The sequence below is a fragment of the Magallana gigas genome, chromosome 5, assembly GCF_963853765.1.
Source record: "Magallana gigas chromosome 5, xbMagGiga1.1, whole genome shotgun sequence".
NCBI lineage: Eukaryota > Metazoa > Mollusca > Bivalvia > Ostreida > Ostreidae > Magallana > Magallana gigas.
The window spans coordinates 56,619,696-56,642,200 of record NC_088857.1 but is presented as its reverse complement, the minus strand read 5'-3'; the positions used below and the strand labels follow the sequence as shown (position 1 = coordinate 56,642,200).

The 22,505-nt window shown below is 36.9% G+C and overlaps 2 protein-coding genes across 2 annotated transcripts; both read right to left on the bottom strand.

The window, feature by feature from the left end:
• Positions 1-157: 157 nt before the first annotated feature.
• Positions 158-8,015, bottom strand: LOC105318352 (beta-lactamase domain-containing protein 2). Its single transcript, XM_011415409.4, has 8 exons — positions 7,831-8,015; positions 3,556-3,747; positions 3,350-3,449; positions 3,063-3,168; positions 2,207-2,329; positions 1,893-2,089; positions 1,096-1,341; positions 158-782 (listed from the first exon to the last, which is right to left on the bottom strand). Exons 1-8 carry the CDS (start codon positions 7,974-7,976, stop codon positions 582-584), a joined length of 1,311 nt encoding a protein of 436 aa, XP_011413711.3. The 5' UTR covers positions 7,977-8,015; the 3' UTR covers positions 158-581.
• Positions 8,016-15,038: 7,023 nt separating this feature from the next.
• On the bottom strand, positions 15,039-21,246 carry LOC117692054 (uncharacterized). Its single transcript, XM_066085292.1, has 2 exons — positions 21,064-21,246; positions 15,039-20,852 (listed from the first exon to the last, which is right to left on the bottom strand). Exons 1-2 carry the CDS (start codon positions 21,244-21,246, stop codon positions 15,039-15,041), a joined length of 5,997 nt encoding a protein of 1,998 aa, XP_065941364.1.
• Between the last annotated feature and the right edge of the window lie 1,259 nt (positions 21,247-22,505).

Below are 22,505 nucleotides of genomic sequence, written 5' to 3'. Positions count from 1 at the left end.
AAGTGAAAATGGCTGTCGATCTAATTCCGAGAAAGATGACATCTTTATTTTATCACATGCATGGGACAATTAAACGACTCACACAAGCATCCACTTATCAATACAATAACTTTCTACTATGGGTGAATTTTAGAAAACTAATATAAAAAAGATGGAGTTCAAAAGTTTATAATCTTTATTGACTTTCAAGTAGACTAGTTTCCGGTAAATAAAGTAGATAATGAGACAACACCGGGTTAATCAATACAATTTGCAAAAAATCTGCCAACAGGATATCCCTGAAATACACATATTTACTGTTTCACACATTAAGTTCGAAAGTAAAAAAGGAAATCGATGATTATTAGTAATGTTAATTATGTTATATATCACTTCCTGGTTATCTGAATGTACCGAAAAAAGGAATTCAGAAAATACCAGGTAAACCCATAGGAGATGAAAAAAACCCATTTACAAACAGGATCTCCCTGAGAAAAAAAATACAATTTTAAGAAAAAAAAAAAAATTTCACAAGAAAAAACCTCCTAAGATTTAGGCATTGTTGATAGATTATTACGGAGTTCCCCTAGGTATGCCTTTGATTATGTCTTTGACTTCCGTTTGTTCCGGATGTGACGTTCCAGACACCGGTAGTAAGCGGCCCGGTACTGGAAGTTCTCCCGGTCACCCTTGACGCTGATGCTCTTCAACCGACCCGTGACGTAAGCCATGCCTGTCTTCAGGGTGGGGTCAGCAATGGCCGACTGACCCCCGGAGCCATCGTGTCCGAAAATAACGTTACCCTTGATAATGATAAAGATACAGAATAATAGTAGATCTTTCCTCTCCATCCGCTGTTTTCATAATACGATTTTTCTGTGCAACATGCTATCATTTTTATACGAGTACACTTTATAAGATAATAAAAAAAGTTTTCAAAACAAATGTTTTGAATTTAGTAACTTGTGTAATGAAATGGCTAGAATACTGCAAATTGTTTGAATAGTGATATAAACATTTATTTGCGATACATTGCAATCATTAGCATAGATGTCACAATACATCAGCATAAAGTTTCATACATAATAATATAGAAAACCCCGTTATATTCCTTACCCGTTCGTCCGTCATCACCACAACACCGTAACCAATCGTCAGGTTGATGATTTTGTCCACGCTGTCCCCGCTGGTCAGGGGCTGTTTCAGCGTCTCTATGGCCTTCTGTGAGAGCAGCACTCCTTCTTTAGTTTTCCCGCCATTAGCTACGATCCCGTACAGCTTGGCCAGGTTTCTAGCGTTGCTATAACCATTCATGGAGGACTGGGGGATCCTGCTGTATTCAGGGGTGTTGAACGATAATTCCTACCAACAATAGGACTTGTCAGAGTTTGATAATAATCTCAGAGAACAATGTGTAATGTTCGATACAGAATCCAAGTTACGTTTGCCGTCTCTCAAACCTTCAATGACCAGTCATACTGACAGGAACATCAAATCAAATAATGCACAAAGTCCCTTGGTTAAAGTAAATCATGTAAGATACTAGGTACATGCATTAAATCAGAAAAAAGTTAAGGACAGAGGTCGCATATTGAATCATATCAATAACAAGAGGCCCAGGGACGACTTCGCTCACCTGAACAATAATAGCTTGGTGACTTTTATAAAGACTCTATGCCGAAACCATTAACACTAGATCAAATATTATTAATTATTCAATGATTACATGCTATGCACCCAAACATTAATTGAAAATATTTTATATTTTAATATCCTAGATTGTGATTAATGAGCATGTTAAAATTTTTAGAGTAACCTACTGCGCCTTCTTTTTACAAACATGTCTATTTCTATGATTTTTGATATATATTAACATATACTGACGGTAAATTGCCTGTTGTAAAATTATTTACCGACGGGAGTTGATCAGTGCCAGAGTAAGCTATCTTGGTCAGCAAGGAGCCGGAGAGCGCCAGGCTGCCCAGCAGTGTGATGGGTTCCATGTCAAGGTTAGCTATCACGTTCCACAGAGTCACGTACAGGGGGTTAGTCTCGTGCCGCGCGGCGCGGTAAAACAGCTGATTTGGCAGACCGTGATACATTTCTATACCTGTAAAGACATATAAACGCCAACTCTAGAACAACTTACTGATTCACGTGTTATGTAAATTCACACAATAAAAAACGTGATATTGCCATTATTTCAAATTTGATTCAAATTTCATACCAAATTTATCGCCTATTTCTTCTTTGAAAATCTGGTCCACCCGTCTGTGTTTTGGATCCGCCTTTGTCAAAAGAGAATCTACGTACAGACCAAACGTAATACCATGGTAGGCGTATCCACTACCTAAAACAAAGTGAATTACAAACATGCCGTTAAAGATAATGCTGTGGTAGGCATATCCAGTACCTAAAACAAAGAGAGTTTGCAGACATACCATTAGAACCATTTGAACAAGACCTTGGACTTTCAGTAGGGCGTAGCTATCTATTTCTTGCACCAAAACAAGTTAAAGATGACGCGGTTTTAAGCGAAATATGCATCGATTGCATAGTCTTAGCTCAAAAGCCAGACGAATCTTGTTGATTTCAAAGAGACATGCCTGAGTGGCCAGCAATGAAATAGACATGCCTACGTCATAGTGCTGTTTGACACAACTACCAAAAGTCCAAGCTCTTATTAAAATGGTTACAAATATCACGCCGTGGTAGCCATTATTTAAATAGAGAGTCTACAAACATAACTAACTTGGTGAAATGGATCGCGTAGACAGTACCCAAAACAGAACTAACAACAGGCGCAACGTAATTGTATAGTTACTGTAGCTAGAAAAACATTACGAACAACCAAACATCATGATAGAAATAGCTACTACTTATAGCAATTGCTCATGAAAATATTACTCTGAACTGAAAAATACATGACCCTTTCGCTTCGTTTGTATCGTAACATCGAAATGCAATAAACATAAACAAGTTGTCATTCTCAAATATGATGCAGAAGTTTTTTTCTTCTTCATATTATATTTTTCATTCAAAATTTTATTACTTGGTAAAATGAGCCTATTCATCTGACTCACCTGGGGGTACATAAGGCCTTTGTTTTTCTAAAAACTCATAAACCTTTTCTGGTTTCTCCTCTATCCATTCCATAGGTATAGTTCCATTTGTAATAAAAAGACCTCCCTATTGATAAAAGCACATTTTTACAATCTGCGCGAATAAACATTGTGTTAATGGTTTAGTATTCAATTTGTTGTGAACTTGTTCAAATGTTTCAAATGACTGCACGTTTCCATTACAGCTAAGTTATATTTCTACATACAAGGCTTCAGTCAAGAACTATATTCCTCCGCGTGTGATTTACCTGATGACTCAGTAATAGCGCCACAGTGATGTTGTCTTTACCGTTCTGTGCGAACTCAGGCCAATAATGTGAGACTGGTTTACTGTAATCCAACCACCCCCTGTAACAAGGCGGGAAAACATTACCAAAACGGTAAAATATAGACAGACAATGAGACGGACGGACGGACAGATAGATAGATAGACAAGCGGTTATTTCTTATTTACCTGTCAACAAAGAGCGCCGCCAACAAAGCGGTGACTCCTTTTGTGGCGGAGAAGATGATAGACAGGGTATCCTCAGCCCAGGGTCGCCTGGTAGCCACATCGGCGAACCCTCCCCAGATGTCAACCACCGGCTCACCCTCGTAAAAGGCTGCGAAAGACGAGCCCACCTCCACTCCTTTCTCCAAATTGGCTCTAAACAGCAGAGATTTAAAGCATTCTATAGTCATCAGGTTTGGGAATTAAACATTTAAAAAAAAAAATTCGTACACAAATAAATTTAAAGGTTGGTAAGGGATATAATAGATAATTGAAATAGTATCGTCATGTAAACGTGTGCAAAACGGGGAGATCATATATTCCCCGCTTTGCAAAAGACACCACGTGGCGATGCAATAGTACACATTATTAGGATATATTAGGTGAACATATACATGCACATGTACTATATGTTTAAAGAATTACAGTAATGTTACGATCTCTCCCTTTCAAATGCATAATATAGTATAGATACAATAGTTTGTATTAAAAGAATATGGGGGAATAAGCAGAGGCAAAAACCACATAGGTTAATTTAAAAAAATATTTTATTTCTAGCAAATTTCACTTTCGTTACATTCATTAAACATATGTGATCATACACATGTACATTCAGTGCTGCCATAACCCACAAAAAGTAACTTCACATTAAATTGATATTAAGACAACAAAATAGTTATATGCTAATTTGGCAACAAAATGATATAGAAATCGGATGTTCAAATTATATTTTTTCATAGAGTGGGTCATCGTACCATTTTTGGGAGTTGATTTCAATCAACTCTCCTATGCATTTACTCAGACAAACCGAAAGTGAAACAGTGTTTGGACCTCAGCACAAATCATTGCTGCTGACAAGACTTAGTTCTTGAAAATAATTGATAAATTCGATGTAATGTATGCAAAAGCATTGTTTTTCAAGGAAACTTATTTATAAAATACCTTGAAAATAGAAAGATTTTAAATGTTACGAACAATTTAAATATTTTTTGTAGTCGTATGTATTCCTACGCCAGAGTTCAATATATTCTCGTTCAACTCGACGCTCGGCTGTCTCCGTAAATCCTTGTCGGAGATTTACGGTTTCAGCCGAGCGTTTGGTTGAACGAGACTATAGTTCAATATTGCTTGGATCCATACAATTTTCGAGAAATATTTCTATTACTGATACATAGTTTGATTGAAATAATTATATCTTTATATATTATTTAACATGATTCATATGGGCGTTTGTCGACTTTCTTGTCGAAAAAAGCCAAAAATTCATATTTTAAAAATGTGCGTAATTCAAATTAGAAACTACATGTACTTGTCATGCAACACATCATTGATTTTAAAATAAATAAACATCGACAAAATCAACTCCCGTCAGTTCTTCAGTACTTTGATTTTAAGAACGAATATTGTTAACACATATTAACGTCTATCTTTTTCAATTTTCCAAAAAAATGGTATGAAAACCCTCTCTATGGTAAAAAGTAAGTTTTCTTCTTTTAATTTTTAAGATTGGTCTTTAAATGACTAAGTCCAGTCGTTTGCGTAAAACTGATAACAATAAAAACAGCTATATTATAGAATCTAAACAAGCGAATCGGTGGTGTAGTGGTAAGCGAGGAGTTCTTTAAACAATTGTAACTGTAGAAGTGGGTTGTCGAATCGTACGCATTATGGGGTTTTTTTTTGGTTTATCTTTTTGTTTACATTGTTAGAATGTAATTTTCTTTTTTTTTTTACTTAATAATATACATTGTTAAAATGTAATTTTCCTTTTTTTCTTAATAATAAAAATTTGCTTATAATAACTTTAAATATTTGATATGCGATTTCTACTACTTTTCTACTACTTTTATTAGTCCCCTACCGGTTTCACCGGAGGGGACTATAGCTCTCCTCTGCGTCCGTCAGTCCGTCTGTCCGTCCGTCCGTCTGTCTGTCCGTCCGTCAGTCCGTCGGTCCGTCCGTCTGTCTGTCCCACTTCAGTTTTCCAAACTTTTTTTCTTTATGCATTTGAGGAATAATATGAAACTTGCTGAACAGCTTCAAAATGTCAAACTACAGATCAAGTTTACACTTTTGTAGCGTCTGATTGACATATTTTCGAGAAAATTAATTTTTTATATTCCAATTTTTTAATGTTCGGGTTCGTTATCGGGTTCGGTGTGTAACTGAATAAACGAGGTCAGTATGTAGTCAGTATACTGTGCGTTACTTGTACCATTCATTTCCTGTACCATTCCTTTTATCATTTCTAACATACAAATGAATTCTATAAAATAGTGTCAAGCATTGTGTTGTAAATTTAATCGGCAGGGTTTTTTTGTATTATTATTACAATCGGGTTCGTTGTCGGGTTGGGCTGTTTAACTGTTTGGTTTGATTCGGGGTACAGAAGACGGTAAGAAATGATATTGTGCATAACAGTGCATTGTTTTCACAAATTTTTACCAGCGAATACAGAATAGACTTGGCGAAATTACAGGAGATGAAATAAAGAGTATGATTTTACGGTACCATTTCCTATTTAATTTCTATATTAACTATATAGTTTTAATTTCCTCTGTTTTTTTTATCTCTGATTAAAGCATGACATCTCGTTTACAATAGCTCTGAAATAGTTGTGTGCTTGGAAGCTTTCATAGAATAATACAAACCGGTAGGGGACGTGTATTGCTTATGCAATACTCTCAGAATGCTTGTTAATTATAAAATGTATGTTATTCTCTTGCACGATTTCATATTGTAAACAAATGGTTGTTGTGCATGCAAGAAATGGCAAGATAAAACGTTCCATTTTTTAATCCTTGAGAGTCTTGTTAACACAACAGGGACATACGCTGGACAAAAGCATGTAATTGTGCACAAAATGCAGAATACAAGCTAAGTCAAATGTACAGTATGCGCCTAAAGAAAATTCAACGATTAACTAGGCATGTATTTCACTTCCAATTGTATCGGCAGGAAAATCACATTTGTTTTGTTGTGAAAGAAAAAGCATAGTAGTTCTACCAAAAGACACAAAGACCACTAGGACCAAAGACCAACACAAAGTTTGACCAGTGACCTATAACAAGCTTGTTATACGTTACTGGTTTGACTATCGCTGTCTTCCGTGTGGTATAGATCAACCGGGGGGGGGGGGGGGGGGGGGGGGGGCTAAGGGGGACTTAGCCCCTCCCCCCACTTTTTTGCAAAATTAGACATAGCAAAGACGTTTTTTTGGCTTGTCAAGATTTTTTATAAGTCTAGCCCCCCCCTCCCCCCACTTTCAATTTGCTTCCGATGCCACTGTATATTTCTTTTGAAAATACTTGTTTCGAATACCTACAAAAGGAGTTAATTAAATTCTTTCTGTCTCCGAAGCGGAAAAATCGACTCCCCATACTCTTTGTCGACTCCCCTGCGTTAGGGGTTGTAAACGATGACTGAGGTAAATTAGTAAATTAAATATTGTTAGAAAGTAATCAACATCTTTAAATGAGTACAGTGTGTATGTGATTGTTATTGTAAATTTGCCAGTTAAAAGTATATGTAAATACTACAAAATTTAAGCGCAGTTACGCCTTTCAAATGTCAATTGCCCCTTTCTCGCATTTTTGGACATTTTCATTTGGACAATACTGCCCACCGTTTCAATGCCCAGTTAACTCGTACGTTTATTACTTTTTATAAGACGTATGAGAGGGTCGTGGGCATTTGTAACGGCTTATTCCCCCAGATTCTTCTTCAATTTTGATTTTGTTATTTTTTTTTATATGTGGGTTATTTTTTACACGAAATGAATTGTGCACGTTCCAATATTCAAGTAATCATAAAGAAAACACTGGAGCTTATAACAAAAATAACCCCCCCCCCCCCCAAAAAAAAAAAGCCAAAACACAAAAAAACCCCACCACATCAAAAATCACCTTGAGCAAACTGTCTTAGAATCAATAACACTGTTCTAAATAATGACCCCATTTTTAAATCATGCTTTACATAGAGTGACAAACAAATGTTTGTTTACGCAGGAAAACATGTGGATTCCGGTTTGAAAGAAGGGACACAATGTAATACACACAGTTAATGTCTAGAACATTCTATGATGATGCATAAAATCTATCAAATATTTCATTAAAAATGTTACTCTGTTTAATTGCCGCTGCATATACCTGTATAAACGAAGTACTATACCATATATATACTTTATGTACAAGCCTGACGGTACACCGGTGATAGATTCTGGCGGTCGTCGTCACTTACCTGTAGAGGTCAGCCACTTCCTGGAAGTCTGGATGGACCCTGCCGTTATACAGCACGGGGAGGGGGGTCTGTAGGTAGGCTTTGTACAGGTACACCAGTACAGCCGCCGCCAGGACCAGCACACTGACTCTTCTCACGCCGCTCATTGTTGAACGAGTTATCTCTCTTTGTCATCACTAGTCTGACGACAAAGCTATGCACTGTGTGTGCGCAATACGTAGAAATTTTACTGACAATATATCAAATATGTGTGCGTGCGGGGGAGGGGGTTATGTCAAGTTAGGGTGACATTTTAAATCGGCTCAACATATTAAATACACGTGGATAAATGATCAGGCACGTAGCAACCTTTTTGAAAGTGTAGGGGGGGGGGGGCAGACTTATCCAAAAAGTCAAAAAAATCAAGTTCTCAAATCGTGTAAATAATAATCCAGGGAGGGTTGAAGGGTGCATACTAACATACTTACTATAACTTTCACTGTTAATTTTCTGATTTTACACTTCAACTACATGCTCCAAAAAATGGGGAGGGGGTATGGGGGGGGGGGGGGGGGGGTCGGGGGCATTTCTGATGCTATACATGTCTGATCATTCTTTTTTCTCAAAATCTTGTTGCTGTTATAAAAGATTTTTTGACATTGTCACCACATCATTGTCACCTCTTGGATTGAACCACTTAAATAACTGGTAGCTTTATTTGTTTAAATGGGGGGGGGGGGATATATGGGAAATATCTCATTACTAGTACATGTACATCCAAAGGTCCATTACCTGAACTTCGACCATCGTAGATCTGATTGTACAGCCAATGGCATCGTTCCTGGATCAGGAATTGCTCCACATAGTTAAAACTTACACAATGTATGTATAATGTAAGTATTAATTTTCAATATCATTTTTTCTTTGAAAAAGTAGTTTACCTTACCGTTTTTGCTATATATTACTAGCTAATGAAACAGTATCGTGTTTTAACAGTTATATTTAAACTTATATATCTTGTTTGAAGCTAAAACATTCTGGAAAAAAGTCACATGAAATACCTAATATTTATCATTAATTATGTTTATCAATTTATATAATAATACCTCTGTGATTTGTGAAATCGTGTTGTGATGGAATTGGTTTTGATTTTTGCATTGCCTAACCATAAGACAATCGCGTTCTTCATTAAACATAGAGGCGCAGCACAGCCAAAAGTGGAGGAAGCGCTCGGTTAAAGCAGTGAATTGTTTTTTTATTTGGAAGGCGGGACACCATTTTGATATATATTTGCAGGAGACACCCGTCGACCACAGTTGTTATCCAATCGACAGAAAGTTGTTCTTCTTATTCTCGTGTTCAACAAAAATCTGAGTTAACAAGTTTACGGAGCTAGTGCAACGCTAGGGTGTAAGACATACACACAGCTCGGTCGCGTTGCAAGTTACATAATTTTATTATATCTTCGCTAGCCAAGGTTTTTCGGTCCACTTTGCTCCCCATAAACCGAAAACCATTGGCTAGCGAAGATGCACGTTACAGTAGTATTTTTTAAAATGATACCAAGTAGATATTCATTAGATAATAATTGGATTGTCGAGACATCTTAAAAGGGCCGTGTGGTCAACACATTAACCATTAGACCTGCCCCAACAAATTGAATATAACTTTTTTCTATCTTTTAAGAGGTCTGTGTTGCTCTGCTTTGAATTAGTATTTCGTTTTATGAAATTTTGAGATGTTTGACAGTTTGTTATTGTCATTTTTCATTTCAACCGAAAGGAATAATTGTGATAATTCTGATTAACTTCATCCCCTTAACTAATTTCTTCACCCTATATTATTTATACGAAAAAAAAATCAAAGATGAGCTTTCTCTACATTTTTTTCTCTGCCTGCCTCTTTTAATATGACTTTTAACATTAAAAAAATATTATTAGTTAATAATTCAAACAAACAATTTAATTTTTTTTAAATGCAAAAACAAACAAAAAACATATTCTTTAGATGTCATATTTAGATTCCAAATTGTATCTATTTCTCTTGAAATTACAAACGATTAAAGCAGCGGTGTGGGATTATTTTTTAATTTATGGAAAGCCTTTAGTTACAGAATTCTATTTTATTAGTTTTTGCTGTACACATATAGTTTAGCTCAGCGTGGATAACAGAAGTTGGTCACTTCAAAGAACCCTACATACCAGCGCCGGGAACACCCGCCACAGTAGTATGGCCTGAAAAAAAAGAACATAACATTCTAATGATTTAACGAGTAAAAGTTAACGCTACAAAAGAGCTAATTTTGTTTTTAAATAGGAAGATAATTAAACTGGCATTTGCTTTTAGGTCGTGAAAACTATTGGATTGAAATCAGATACTTAGCATAATCAATGCTAAATGTGACACTTTGCAGTTTAACTGTTTGTTTTCATAGCGTTTTAGTACAGAGGTAAAAAAAAGATATTATATCATACCGACAGGAGGCCATTGGTATGTTGTAGCAACCATTGGACACATCACAGGGATTGGCAAAACAATTCACAGGGCGGGATCCATCTGGACACACTGCAAAAAAACAAACATAGCTATTTGAGAAGCGAATAGACGAACCTAAAGTAATGTGGAGACAATCTTCTGGAATGAATCACGGGACGGTATAAAATTTAAATAGACTTGTAAAATAACGTATGGAATAAAAAAAAATATGTACTGAACCATCACCATCATTAAAAAGATTCAGTCTCAATCTAGCCACTAAAACATGCATATTTCTTCATTTGGTCTCATACCAATAATGAATTTCAAGCCTCTATAAGGTAAGACATGTGATAGAAGAGATCGGGCTCATGAAGTATTTACATCTTTCCAATAAAGACTAATACAGCAACAATTTTCTGACAAGCAGATCAAGCTAAATACTAGGAACAAACATTAACAAGTATTCCTTTTAAAGGAATGATCGGCAATAATGATATATAGATAGCTAGAAGCAATCAACATGATCAGTTTGATGTAAAATAAATAAAAAAGTACTGTATTTTTACAAAATATAGAATATTTTGAATCTATACACCATAATTTCATCACTATAAACCGTCAACAAATTTAATTTTGAGATAAATTTGGGGAAAACCGTTCGTAAACTCCTTGTCTAGTTTTATATTTTTAACGTAATTATTAAATGTTAATGTATCTTCTTCTAGATCGATCTTCTTCTTCAGAATACTAAGTAGGGCTCTTCAAAGAGCATTAACACATATACAAAGAAAGTGTTGTATTAAAATAGTTTTATGCGACTGAAAAACTTTCAATGCCATCATAACTTGCTATTGAGGTTGCATTATAACGTAACATTGTTTCTAAATCAAGCCGTCTTCCTAGCTACTGTTATGCAACATCAATAGATCGAGGTCCTTCTTATGATCGAGGTCAGTCCATCGAGGTCAACTGCATTGCTGAATGAATCCTTACGCGTGAGACAAAATGTGCATTCTTGAATTAACAGGTCGAACTGTATTTAATGTATGTTTGCATCGCTTAAGGTACATGTAAATGAATTGAAATAAAACTGCGTAAAATGTTATATAAAAATTTTATACTAAACCAAAGCTTCAAGTTTTTATAAGAACTACGTGGAAGCATTTGCCGGATGCCTCATATGGACACAACAGCTGAAGCCGATCACAAAAAACAAACACAAATTCTAGTAGGAATGCAACAGAACAAACCTGTTTGTCCAGATGCCAAAACCAGAAAGGATCCAAAAACAAGCAAAAAGGCCCACAGTGTCATCTCCATATGATTAAATATGGCTTTTCAATCTTGATTTTGTTTTATTATTTATTTTGTTGATACGTTTTGTATTCATAGTATTTAGTTGGCATTTGCTGTAATTAACGTGTTTGTGTTATAACCACGAAAAAAAAAATCAGCGCTTTAAATTTGTCTTATTTGATTGATACCAAATGAATATTTCTATAGAATTTCCAGTGAAACATCAACTTTCGTTTGATTATCAAAGATGTAAAGTGAAAAACGCATGTCTTTTGTTCTGGTGTTTTGGTGCAACAGGAAATCAGTAATGATGAACATGATGCTTACGAGTGAAATGACATTTTACACACGCATAGGAACAACGTTTATTCAATGTTTTGAGTCATGAAACATTTGTGTAGACAAAGTTTTATTCTCATTTTAAGTAAAGGAAACTTTAATTAAGTAATAACTAATAAACTCAAATTTAAATATAACCTAAAACTACAATATACGATGTCGCAAGTCGTAAGTCTCATTCGTTATGCTTGATATTTAATGAAATTCATATTACAAAATCTCTACAAATAAAAAATAATTGAAAACTAGATACGATCTCGTTACAAGTAACGAGTAGGTCTTCCGATCGATTTCTGTTTTAAATACCTTGAATAATCGATACAATTTCAGAATTAACCCCCTCCCCCCTTTACTTTCAGATAATGTATAAAAATAAATCTTTACGTAATAATTGCGTGTGGCAATGAGTTTTCCAGATAGTAATTGTTACGATCACTAACTTTGCTTAATGCATTACAATTAAAATCTTAATCATTTTAAAGTTATTTGTAATAGAATTGACGAGTCTCTTGGCCCCTAAATGAAGGGGCCAGTCCATTTTTCTTGATTTTGGTGGAAAGATCTCTTAGCTACTCACCCACTTTTGTTATATATGTCTAAACAAAATATCAACGTTAACTGATAATAAGATGCAGATCAAAACGTATGAAAATTTTGAAACAAAATTTGTACCCAACTTTCGCTGGAAACGGAAGACCTTAATTACTTCGCCTGGCTTTCAATTATTTGCATTGAGTACATACTAGCAATGACTAATTTGTTAAATATAAACACAGACTTTGTTCAACTTGTTACATTTAGCAACTCGTAGGGACTTTCCAATGGATACCGTTTCATCGAAAATCTTTTTTTTTTTACTTCAAAGAAGTGTGATTGACAGTCACTTGTTAAACACCATCAAACAAAAATTTATGTGTTTCCTTCAAAAGCCATTGAAAGAAGACAAAGAGATTCGAATATGATAATAAATTGAAGCCAAAAAAACCAAAGTTTACTGTCTGATAGAATATATATGAAATTTTTAGTTACATCTCATATAAATTATAAATATATTAAAAAACATTCTGAACAATTTAACGGTTGCATAAATGCAGGCATATCAATGTAAATCTTTTGAAGATGTTATGCCAAAATTAACTATCAAAAGAGGTATGCATATATATACACTGAACACTTTTCGGCAAGTAACCAACACTATATTACGCATTTTTTACCCAGAAGCTTAGCGGATTCGCTATCTATGATGTATCACACTATTTAAGGCTGGTTCGGTTTTACATATGTTAATGTTTTTAACAAAATATGTCTGGCTATTAGAAAAAATACACAGTGCATTGAATTTTGAAACAAGCGTTACAAAATCAATTTCCAATTTCTTCGATGTACAACAGAATGCGAATGCTTTGATGCTTTGTAAACTAGTTCATAATAATTCATGCGCATTGAATATGTGTCCAAAATGCATTGTTTTGTTTTTAAAACACGTAATTAATACAAACAAAAAAAACAAAAGAAAAAACAATACACTCCCCATTTTCGTAGAATAGTATTCTAGATCTAGACCTTTTATTCCGAAACTAAACTATATAGAAAGAAACCTTGATCGTAAACCATATCAGCGGGAATGATGTCTCCAAGCATTGAAATCTAAATGAACCTATTACGGTAATATGTTGATCATTTCTCTTAAGTAGTTACATGTATTAGATGTTGACTGTATAAAGTCAGTGTGAATGTTAATGATCCGCACTGTTCTGGGTAATAAACAGACAGTAATATATCTATGTGTTGTTTATCTATTAAGTGTAAGTTGTTCATATCTACAGATAGCGTGGGGAATGTTGTTACATTTGTTTATTTATTCACTTTATCTATTTTCTAACTAATGAGGCATGCCTCCTTTGTCCGTGGTCACAGTAATGAACTAGACATTGCTGCCAGTATCACCACAGTCTTCATGCTCATATTTTTCCAGACAAATTGCTATCTTAACAACCTAACAGGTCTGCATGTTTTTGATGATTTTCGAAATTTTCAATCCTTAATTCTCATTGTTATTTAATGGATTTTCCAAAAAGCATGTGCATGCAATGGGATTTTACCTTCTTGTGCATTTAATTTTTCTTTTTTACATAAACACTTTTTTTTCATTATACAAATGCTAAAAAAGCTGCATAGAGATGTAAAATGTACTTATTTCAAAACGGAATAGGCCTATAGGCTCACATCCGAAAAAATCGAAACAATGAAGATTGTAAAGCCTTGTGGTCTGACACTGCTTTATTTCTTGATATGCATACATATAGTATATATACTAGTAGACTAGTAAGAAACTGAAAAATAAAAATAAACATACATTTAGAAAGGTTACAATGTGTTTCTAATCCTTTTATGACATATTTGACAACTGTTCATTTTATAAGTATGAAACATTTATGAGTCAAATCTAGCATGACGTTGACTATAATATTTGCTGTACAACCTTACTGAAAATGTTGCTATACAAAGGTTGCTTTGAGTATACAGAAATTGACTAGATAATTGTTACATGAGTAAGATGATAATACTGACAACAAGTCGTACATAAAATATTCGATTGACTATGTAAGACGCGGGAAACCAAATGTGAACCCTAACTCTGTAGCTAACATCCGTTACTAAATTTAGATTAAGATACAAATCACTGAAATCACGTTATGCACAATTAAACACATTTTACAAAAAAGCTACACCGTTATGACACTCGGAATATAACACAGATCAAAGAAAAACAGTAATAATGCAAGACTTACTCTATGCGGGACTATAACAGCATAAAATATATGCAAATTGGAGTGGGCGCCATGCCGTGTAGAACATTACAAATACGGAAATGTTACTAAAATGCAAAATGGTAACGGATTCAATCCAGAATTGAAATATCTGAAAAATAAAGGGGAACAACTCTATGTTGTAACAATACACTCCCCGTCTGATTTTATCACCCTAAAAAAAAAAAAAAAAAAAACCTAACAATGAAGAAAAATATTTTCACAGTAAACACTACTTGTATGTAGCAAACAAATGTATAAACTGAACATTATTTTCACACAAAAAACAAGTTTCTGTTATATAGTTCACACTGTCAGCAATGAAATCACTTCCGTCGCCGGTCTGATGTAAAGGCATGGCTTTCCATCCTTAAGAATACGCACTTCGATTTTACGTACCAGACCATCAGAGTTACTCGGGAATATGCGGTTCACGACACCAACTGGCCAATCAGTACGTGCACTTTCTTTGTCGTGGAGTAAAACAACATCTCCTTCTTTAAGGTTGTCTGTCGAAACTAGCCACTTCTGACGAGGCTGCAGGGTGGAAAGGAACTCACTTTTCCAGCGCTTCCAGAAGGTGTTCGCCATGACCTGGACCATTTTCCATTGACTGCGGTACATGTCTTTCACATCAAGATCTTTAAATTCAGTAGGTACTTCCTGGGTCTTTTGTGTCAGCAGCATCTGCGGTGATAGGATGAATGGTGCTTCAACATCACCGGATACAGGTACTAATGGTCTTGAATTCATTATAGCCATGACCTCTGCCATAAAGGTCGTCAACACCTCATGTGTCAGTTTCCCGTGTTTGGTATCCATAAGCATTGCGTCAAGGATGCGACGCGCAATGCCGATCATCCTTTCCCAACTGCCGCCAAAATGTGATGCATGCGGAGGATTAAACTTCCAGACAATGCGCTTGTCCTCCAGAAATGCCCTCATTCTGCTGTCTTCGACATTCACTATGTTCATGTTTAACTCTGAAGCAGCCCCCACAAAGTTTGTTCCTCTATCTGATCTAAATTCTGAAACTGCACCACGCATTGCAATGAACCGTCTCATGGCGTTAATGAATGAGGAAGAGGTCATTTCCTCAATGACCTCAATGTGGACCGCTCTGCTGTACAGACAAGTGAATAATACAGCCCAGCGTTTTGAATGTGCGCTGCCCCCTCTTGTACGTCTTGTGATGATAGTCCAGGGTCCAAACACATCTACCCCTACAAAGGTGAAGGGTGGTGACTTTGTGAGTCGGTCTTTAGGAAGATCTGCCATCTTCTGATTAAGTGGCTTTCCTCTCATCTTGCGGCACGTAACACAATGATGAATGATAGATGACACTAGGCGTTTCCCTCCAGTAATCCATAGTCCTTCACTCCTTATAGCACCTTCTGTAAGATGACGCCCTTGATGGTAAATTTTCTCATGATGATGGCGAACTAATAGCCGAGCGATATGACTCTGGCCAGGTGTCAGGATAGGTGTCTTTTCACAGACAGGTAAGTCACATAAATTGATACGTCCACCAACTCGCAGCAAGCCATCATCTAGGTATGGAGACAAAGCTAGAATTGTGCTGTCTCTTGGCAGTGGTCTACCAGCATGTAATGCATTTATTTCTTTCTGATAAAACTGTTTTTGAGTCTCTTTGATGATCAACAATTCTGAATCTAGACGAGATATTTCATTTCCTTTCTTACTGAGTCTTCTCTTGATAAGTGTTATGGCACGCACTAGACTCGACCAACTCCCAAAGCGGTTAAAGCGAGAAATGCCTAAAGTTGACTTGGATGATATGGTCTTTAGAGTCACTATCTCTGCCCGTATCTCTGTATCTTTATCTGGATCTACCAAAAAGAACTTCTCATTATTGGGATTTCTTAAGTTTCCTCTGAGGAAGTCTGGCCCATTTAACCATAAACTATCACAAAGTTGTTCTGGCAAAAGTCCACGAGTTCCCTGGTCCGCCGGGTTTTCTTCTGTAGCTACATAATTCCACTGATGTGGAGAGGAACTCTTTCGTATCCTGGATACACGGTTGCATACATAAACATAGAACCGTCTGCGTTCATTGGATAGATACCCCAGTACCACTTTGCTGTCAGAGTAATACTTGATGTCCTCTAAAGAAAGGTCAAGCTCCCTAGATAGCATCTCCCCAAGCTCTACAGCTAGGACTGCCGCACAAAGCTCCAATCTTGGAATCGTATGTCCACTTTTTGGTGCAACTTTACATTTCCCAAATACGAAACCTACGGATATCTTCTCTGAAGTCACACCCCGAAGGTAGGCACAGGCACTCACTGCCTTTTCAGAGGCATCGCAAAAGATGTGAAGTGTCTTGTGGACGCACATTTGGTATGATACAGAAAGTAGCCACCGTGGAATATGCACACTATTAAGTCTTTTGAGTTGTTCTAACCAAAGTTTCCATGCACCCATGATAGTTGTAGGTAAGGGATCATCCCAACTTTCAATCCCAGTGAAAGCTTGTCTCATGATGAATCGTCCATTTAGAATAATGGGCGCAATGAAGCCGAGTGGATCAAATAAACCATTTACAGTTGACAGCAATCCTCTCTTGGTGAATGGTTTCAGCTCCTCCGAGGCTTTGTAGATGAAGGTATCTGTAGCAAGGTCCCAACTCAAACCTAAGCTGTGGTGTATAGGCAGATCATCTCGATCTAGATCAAGCTGTTCCATGGATTTTGCTAGATCTGCAGTTGAAAACTGTTGCATGACTTCTTCACTATTCGATGCAATCTTGTGGAGTTTCAAATTTCCACCTTCCAGGAGTGTCTTCTGTGTTTGCTTTAGAACATTAACTGCTTCACTCACACTGGGAAATGATGCCAAACCATCATCAACGTAAAAATTTCTGGTAACAAACTGTTTCACCACTTCACTACAGTCATCTCTTACACAACGTCGAAGGCCGTATGTGGCAACTGCTGGGGAGGGTCTGTTGCCAAACACATGAACGCACATTCGGTACTCTAGAAGTTCTTGCGCTGGGTCGTTGTTTTGATGCCAGAAGAAACGGAGGTAATCTCGGTGAGGTTCTGCCACACGAAAACAGAAAAACATTTGCTGAATGTCTGCAATCACGGCTATGGGCTCCTTCCTGAATCTTATGAGCACTCCATCAAGACGATTCATTAAGTCTGGTCCCAACATCAACACATCATTCAAGGAAATGCCATCGTGTTTGCAGGAAGAGTCAAATACCACTCGTATTTTGTCCTTCTTCTTAGGGTGGTACACCCCAAATATGGGCAAGTACCAGCACTCCTGTCCCGGTTGAACAGGAGGCGCAATCTCGGCATGACCAGAGTCAAAGATGCCCTGCATGAAACTCACAAAGTGTTCTTGTTTTGTTGTGTTCCGACGAAGGCTCCTTTGAAGCATGAGTGCTCGTTTCAATGCCATTGATCTGTTGTTTGGCAAGATTTCTTGCGTTTCCCGGAAAGGTAGGGGAGCAGTCCAATTTCCGGTTGAATTTTTGGTGAAGGCTTTATCCATCAGTTCAATGAATTGGTTATCTTCAATAGATTGTCCTAAATCATTGTCGTTTGCTTGGCGTCTGAAAATGGGATCATCATCTAATTTGAGTGATATATTGTATTCACATTTGTCAAATACACTAACTCTGCCACTTTGATGCACAGTCGTCTTCAAGACGTTCACACTAGCAGGTGGATGGAGGTTTTCAAGACAAACATTTCCGATGAGAACCCATCCCAGGGCTAGCTTCTGGGCAAAAGGAGTTCCTCGTGGTCCTGTACGTTGATCTTCAATGTGGTGAGCCTCTGGTAGATCTCGACCAATCAACAGTAGAACTTGTGCTTTTTGGTTAAGCGGAGGAATATCTACCCCACTAAGGTGTGAATGAAATTTAACAATATCTGGTGTTGGAATTTCACTTTCCTCCTCTGGAATTTGTTCGCACTCTGTAACCCGTGGCAGCAGTAATCTACAGGAACCATTGTTTGACTCCACCACTAGTCCAGAAGCCTGCCTCCCACTTCGTTGAAAGGTGCCGGCACATGACTTCAACGAGTATGTTGTAACTGAAGACATTGGAATATCTAAAGCATCAAACAATTCAGTTCTGGCAAGTGTATGGGTACTCTGATCGTCTATCAATGCGTATACACTCAGTGATTTTTCAGGCTGATTCACGGGATATACTCTGACTAGAATAGTCTTGGAACAAGACCTCCCTGTAAAGTCTTTGCCACACAGTTCTGTACAACATGAACTCAGGTTAGTCCTGGATTCCTCCCCGTCATAATGTGATCTGGGTGTAGAGTCTGACTTGTTGGATTCCTCCCCGCCATAATGTGACCTACGTGTAACACCTGGTCTCTTGGTGGACATGTCACTGACGTGTAGTGCTGCAGGATGATTTCTGTTTCCACAAATATCACATTTCACAAATGCACTACAACCTGTATAAGTGTGTGTGGTTGAATCACAACATTTAAAACAGAAGTTGTAGTCTTTCAGAAGTTTCTTACGTTCGTTAAGAGTCAGCTTTTGGAATGTCTTACACTGATTGAGCTTATGCCGGGACACGTGTAAAAAACAGTTGTTTCCCATGTTGATATTGGGATCTTCTTGCGATGTGTTTACAGCTGTTTTCTTCACCTGAACATTGTTTTTCTTAAAAGAGTCTCTGTGTCGAAAATCATTCGCAAAGTTTGAACGATTTGAACAGTTCGTACTGGTTTCGCATGTTGCTTGATAATTAAAGCTGGGATCATTCCGGATACGGCTCATTTCAGTCACGAATTGTACAAGGTAGGTAAATGGTGGGTATGTCACCCCGTTTTGTAAATTGTAATTGGTTGCACGTGTCGTCCACTTCTCCTGCAAGTTAATTGGAAGTTTTGCAACAATTGGGCGCATGCCAGTGGACGAATCTAGATATGCAAGGGATCGGTTGAGGGTAGGATCCTCCATCCGCAGCTGCACTTCACTTAACAAATCTGCCAATTCAAATAGTTTCTTGCTGTCCTTACCCGTCAATTTTGGGAATTCTGACAATCTTGATTTTATAGATGATTCAAGTAGGACTGGGCTTCCATATCGGTCATCCAAGCGACTCCACAACTTCTCCAGAGCTTTCTGTGGGTTGTTGAGATTAGCAGTTCGTATGCTCACAGCATGTTTTCTAGAGTCAGGTCCCAGGTAGTGGATCAGTAAATTCAGTTCTTCTCTTGGATTGGCATTCAATTCTTGGGTAAGTACCTCAAAGCTATCCTTCCAAGACTGATAAGTTTCAGGACGATCATCAAAGGTGACCAATGACCAACGCAGAAGATCTTTCTTATTCATGTAGTTAGCAAACTCGCTGAGTAGTGCAGGTTGTGGTGCTTCCGGCTGTGAAGGTTGTGATGGCTGAGATGATGCTGGTTGTGATGATTTTACTTGTGATAGTTTCGGCTGTGCAGGGCTACTATGGTTTGTTGGCTGAAAAGTAGGAGCATATGCGTTCAACGAGCTTGTGATTGGTGGTCGAGTTCGCTCCGTGGATGGCATAACTTGATCTTCACGCTTAGTACACGTCCTAGTAGTTGCACCAGTCTTGGTGTCAGTGTGCTGTTGTATACTGAACACAGGAGGAACACTTCCTGTTTGTGTGTCGGTATTGTTTGAACGCTGTTGTACACTGAACACAGGAGGAACACTTCCTGTTTGTGTGTCGGTGTTGTTAGAACGCTGTTGTACACTGAACACAGGAGGAACACTTCCTGTTTGTGTGTCGGTGTTGTCATTCTCCATAAGTTGAGAACAAAAGTATTTGGTGAGAATATCACTGTTGTTGTTATCATCACACACGGAGTCTTCATCCCAGAGATCTAATTCCTCTTTCATTCCAAGGTACTCCGCATCGGCTACAGCAGCTTCTTTTCTGACTGACAGAACGTCCATCTTTGCCTTTAACATAGCTTCTTGTTCTGCAAACATAAGCTTCTCGCTTAGCTCGTTGTCGTCCGAGGAGAGATGCCACACTTGATGACTTGCTTGAAGATCTTGCAGATTTAAAGCTGTTGGATTTTGTTTTTGGTTCGCGAACTCTGTGAACACTATCCATTTTCTTAACAAATTGTTCTACACGTTGAGCATATGTGGCTTTAATGAGCGTAAGACCTGCCTGTTCGCGTGCACTGTCGTCTGTGTTGTGTCTGATGAGGAAGTTCAGAAAATCAGAACTTAAATTTTCATATGTCTTATAGACTTCAAATAAACGTTTTGATAGTAGTTCAATATCTGTTTCCTCACATATAGTTGTGTTAAGTAAACTGTCAAGATCTTTTCCAACTCTTGTTAGTTTTGCTGATAGATGGTCCACTCGAGACTGATAAAACATCAATCCTTTTTCGGACAAGGTTCTGTGTTCTCTTGTTGTCACCCCTTCACATGTGTCTGTAAGCTCTTGCTCTTGCTCCATGGACTGTGGAGTGGACATGGTAGGTGTTAAGTCATCCTCTGTTGGCTGTGACATTATGCTGAATTGCACCAGATTACTTACTGTAAAGCCTTGTGGTCTGACACTGCTTTATTTCTTGATATGCATACATATAGTATATATACTAGTAGACTAGTAAGAAACTGAAAAATAAAAATAAACATACATTTAGAAAGGTTACAATGTGTTTCTAATCCTTTTATGACATATTTGACAACTGTTCATTTTATAAGTATGAAACATTTATGAGTCAAATCTAGCATGACGTTGACTATAATATTTGCTGTACAACCTTACTGAAAATGTTGCTATACAAAGGTTGCTTTGAGTATACAGAAATTGACTAGATAATTGTTACATGAGTAAGATGATAATACTGACAACAAGTCGTACATAAAATATTCGATTGACTATGTAAGACGCGGGAAACCAAATGTGAACCCTAACTCTGTAGCTAACATCCGTTACTAAATTTAGATTAAGATACAAATCACTGAAATCACGTTATGCACAATTAAACACATTTTACAAAAAAGCTACACCGTTATGACACTCGGAATATAACACAGATCAAAGAAAAACAGTAATAATGCAAGACTTACTCTATGCGGGACTATAACAGCATAAAATATATGCAAATTGGAGTGGGCGCCATGCCGTGTAGAACATTACAAATACGGAAATGTTACTAAAATGCAAAATGGTAACGGATTCAATCCGGAATTGAAATATCTGAAAAATAAAGGGGAACAACTCTATGTTGTAACAATACAAAGATCCATTGATAAAATAGTGGCATCTTCTAAATAAATTGTATCGCAGTTTAATTAAATTTGTAAATATTTGATCATAACAGTAATTATAAGTTTGTATCTTTATATAGCGCAGTTTATAAAGTTCCAAATGTATGATAAATATCCACGATGTCGCTAATACTGCATTACAATTTAATATGGCGAGCAAAAGAAATCGATATTTGGTCAAATTAATTGCGAATCATGGTTACTAATGAAAAAAGAAGTTTTTTCTGTAGTTGGTGCATATTCTGTGAATATTAGTTTCGATGTTTTAATTTCCATATAAATGAGTCATTCAAGGAATTTATACAAATTTATACAAATTATTAGCTCAGAAACATAACAATGCAATGCTCTCTATCAAATATATAAAGATTTTATGTTCTCTCTGTTTATATTTTACAGGTCATACGCTCCGGTACTTTCCGTAAGGTGTCATATATGTACTAAATGTAATATCTTTATTAATCTAAAGCCAAACGTATGGACACATATCAC